The following is a 4,106-nucleotide window of genomic DNA, read 5'->3' on the forward strand; positions in this document are numbered from 1 at the left end:
TTCAGGTCGATGATGAGGATGGGCCAATTCTCGGGAATCATAGAAGGGTTGGGTAATCCGGGTTGTAGCGCCCCCATGGGCTCCATCTGGTCGTTGACAGCCCTTAGGTCGTGCAATAAACGATATTTTCCAGATTTCTTTTTGATTACGAATATCGGAGTATTCCAAGGGCTAGTAGACAGTTTCAAATGCCCCTGGGCAAACTGCTCCTGCACAAGTTGATGTGCTTGCTGAAGACTTTCCCTTTTTAGTGGCCACTGCTTAACCATGACTGGAGTTTCTGTAGTCCATGTAAGTGGTAGTGGGAAAGTCCAAGCAATGGCCATTATACTAAAGGGTGTTCATTGGTAAGAACAAGACCCAGTTGAGCCAGCACGTCCCTGCCGATAAGGCAGGATACCGTAGGTGGAAGTAGTGTAAGTGAAAAAATTGCTGTGGCTCTCCTGCCATCTATTTCCACTGTGAGCATGGGGGTTCGGCTTGCCAGTGTCATTCCTCCGACCCCTGACACTGTGGTAGTTGAAGATTGAAGCGGCCAGTCAGACGGCCACTCCCCTGGGGTGATAATTGATGTATCCGCTCCTGTATCCAAAAGTCCTGTCAGAGTAATACTCTGATCACGGTAGTGCAAAGTGCACGATTTTTTCGGGCGCGTTGATAAGTCAAGAGTAAGCAAAGTTAATTTCCCAGTTGAGCCAAATGCTCCCTGTTTTCTTGGCTCTTGTTTAAGGGGAGTCAGTCCTTTTGCTAACTGCGGCAGCGGCACTAATTGAGCTAGACGCTGCCCTTTAAGTATTTTTACAGGCGGGTAAGGGGTGTGTACCATGATCATAATTTCCCCTTGATAGTCCGCATCTATTACTCCAGGTAAAACAAACAGTCCCATCATGCTGACAGACGATCTACCCAATAACAGTCCTCCTACTGCTTGTTCATTAATCATGACAGGGCCAAATAGTCCAGTAGGAATCCGATAGGGCTGATTAGTCAAAATAGTAACATTTACTGAGGCTGCCAAGTCCAAGCCGAGGCTCCCGCTGGTGGCAGGTTGGGGTTGTTGCTGTTGGGGGTTGCCGATACTGCAGCTGCTACTTGTGTCCGAGCGCGGCTGCTGCTCGCGCTGCTTTTCGAGTTTCCCGACCTGCAGGCAGCAGCGTTGTGAGTGTTGGATCGACATTTGCTGCACCAAATCCCAGTGGCTTGGCAATCGCGACGAAAATGTCCAGTTTTTCCACAACGGAAACATTTCATACGGAGGCTGTTCTGCGAGCGTGGGTTTGTAGCGACTGCAGCTTGGAGGGGTGCAAGGGCTGCTAGAACCTGAGTATGTGAGGATTTTGATTGCTCCTGAAATGCTTTTGCCTGCTCCTGCAACCCCTCACTAATTTTCTGCAAAGCACTCACTAAGAATGCCTGGGTTCCAGTTGGAACCGAAGCAGCCTTTTCTAACAACTCAGGGATCGACCAATCTCCGGGCAATGTATTGACCAGGGATCGGGTTGAGGAATTACCATTTTGAAGCACACATTGTTTAATCAAAGCCCCTTGCATATATTCCGGAACACTAGCCTTCTTAATGGCATCCACAACTTTATCTATGAAATTACCTAGCGGCTCCTCACGTCCCTGTTTTATTCCCATGTAAATGGGCGTTCCTCCCGGAGCTTTTATACTATCCATAGCTTTCCTGGCTAAATTCATAGTTTCTCGCAAAACTTCAGGGTCAGAAATCGCCTGAGCCTCTATTCGAGTCCATGCCCCAAGACCCAACAATTGTTCCATTGTTACACCTGCTAAGGGGTCTCCTGGTCCTCTCTGAACTGCTGCAGACGCCACAGCTAACTGATGCCAATGAGCATTAAACAATATTAACTGATGAGGAGTATAAATCAATTTCGTGATACTTCTAATATCTGCTGGGAGAAGGATATGTGCACTAAAAAGATAATCTAGCATTTGCCTGGCCGGTTCACTAGTCACTCCATATGACCCTACAGTAGCTCGCAACTGTGATAACATCTTCCAGTCTAGAGATTGAATCTCAGCCTGAACTCCTCCCTGCGGCAAGGGAGCATAAACAACAGGAAATGCAAGATTCTCAGTCGCTGCCTGTACTAATTCATTATCACCATCCTCTATTCCGCGCCTTGCCAGCATAGACCACAACTTGCGTCTTTCCCTTGCAACAGTCCCCACAAAATCAGACCCAGCTCCAGAGATCGGACCCGACCCGCGCAGAACTGACAGCTCCGGAGCTACCGAAAGCTCAGAGCAGCCGGACGGCTGCGGCTGCGGCACAGACGGTGCCGAGACAGGGAGCGGCGCCGAGTCGGCTCCGGACGGCGGAGCTCCGGACAGCGAAGGGGGGGGGCTAGAGGAGACCTCTGCGGGCTCCGTTGCTAGGTCAGCCTGCACTTCGCGAGGGGGTGCAGAGGGCACTGCGGCTGCAGACGGCAGAGTAACGGAAGAAAAAACAGGGGGGTTTGGAACGCTAGTGCCCCATGGCAGCCCATAATCTTGATTCTGTTTTTGCGCAGCTTGAGCTTCCTGAGCTGCCCTTTTTTCCGCCTGACTCATCAACAACTCATTATGCACTGCTTTCCACAACTTACTTATCTTTTTTGCCGACTTATCATCATCTAAAACTAACTCCCACAACTTATCCCCATACCGCCGCCACTCCTCTAATGTATGCACTAAGTGGGGGTTTGCAAAAAAGCCATATGAGACCGCGTGGCTCAATAAAGCAGGGAGATCCTTTTCTAAGTCTATACCCTTAAACTGTCTCCGCCTAAGAAAAGCGGAAAATAAATCATATGCTGCTTGCCTGTCCATTTTTACTCACGTCGGTACCGTTGCAGCCCTCCAGGCTTCGGCAGCACGTGTCGGTCGAGCCCACCTGTGTGGTCACTCGAGACGCGGAGCTCCAATTTTAGCTCTTTCGTCGTCCGTCGGGCTGTGAAATCCGGACCCGAACCCAACGCAGTTCTTCACCCGTGGCACCCTTTTTTCCTTATCACGTCGGGGTCACCATTTGTTGGAAGTAACCGCGGGAGACAAGTCTCATGCTATCATGGTCAACAAGCCTCGTTTATTAGGTGTTACAGCATCTCATTTATACAATCAGTAATAAGTTCATGCATATTGCAAAAGTTAAGCTCAGGATTGGTGAATTAGACATTACTTCATCTGACCTTTGTGGTTAGTCTTATAGATACTTTTTCTTTGCAGCTTTGTCTACACCTTGCTACACATCTTGCTTTTCCCTTAGGCCGTCCTTGCTTCTAGATACATATTTCATCTTTAGCTACATACCCTGTCTTTTCACATACTGATTTCCCCACAGCTGCTTAGCTCGTGACCGTCCCTAGGATAAACCGTCTTTGTCTTTAATCACATTCATTCTTTTACAATTTAACTAGAGGAATCTCTTCATGTCCTTTCTCATGAAGCCATTCTGCATAAACACTCTCCACAGCTGTGGGGCAGACGTGGCACATATCTATGGAGCAAAATCTGCTGTGCGGCTGATGTGGGTCAGATCTATATGTCAGGAGCTGCTGTGGCTCATGTGTGCCAGTTCTATGGGGCAGGAGATGCTGGGAGTCAGATGTATGAGGCAGGAGCTGCTGTGGGGCAGATGGGGGTCAGATCTATGGGGCAGGAGATGCTGTGGAGCAGATGGGGGTCAGATCTATGGGGCAGGAGATGCTGTGGGGCAGATGTGGGTCAGATCTATGTGGCAGGAGCTGCTGTGGGGCAGATGTGGGTCAGATCTATGGGGCAGGAGCTGCTGTGGGGCAGATGTGGGTCAGATCTATGGGGCAGGAGATGCTGTGGGGCAGATGTGGGTCTGATCTATGGGGCAAAGGCTACTGTGGGGCAGATGGGGGTCAGATCTATGGGGCAGGAGCTGCTGTAGAGCAGATGTGGGTCCGATCTATGTGGCAGGAGCTGCTGTGGGGCAGATGTGGGTCAGATCTATGGGGCAGGAGCTGCTGTGGGGCTGATGTTGGTCAGATCTTTGGGGCAGCAGCTGCTGTGGAGCAGATATGGGTAAGATCTATGTCGCAGGAGCTGCTGTGGGGCAGACGTGGCACATATCT

At 50.0% G+C, this 4,106-nt stretch overlaps 1 protein-coding gene across 1 annotated transcript; it reads right to left on the reverse strand.

Moving 5' to 3' along the window:
* Positions 1-1,000: 1,000 nt before the first annotated feature.
* On the reverse strand, positions 1,001-3,476 carry LOC146756014 (uncharacterized). Its single transcript, XM_085525013.1, has one exon. It carries the CDS (start codon positions 2,833-2,835, stop codon positions 1,003-1,005), a length of 1,833 nt encoding a protein of 610 aa, XP_085381139.1. The 5' UTR covers positions 2,836-3,476; the 3' UTR covers positions 1,001-1,002.
* Between the last annotated feature and the right edge of the window lie 630 nt (positions 3,477-4,106).

The sequence above is a fragment of the Coturnix japonica genome, chromosome 28, assembly GCF_054131305.1.
Source record: "Coturnix japonica strain WE chromosome 28, WE-NBRP24, whole genome shotgun sequence".
In the NCBI taxonomy this organism is placed as follows: domain Eukaryota; kingdom Metazoa; phylum Chordata; class Aves; order Galliformes; family Phasianidae; genus Coturnix; species Coturnix japonica.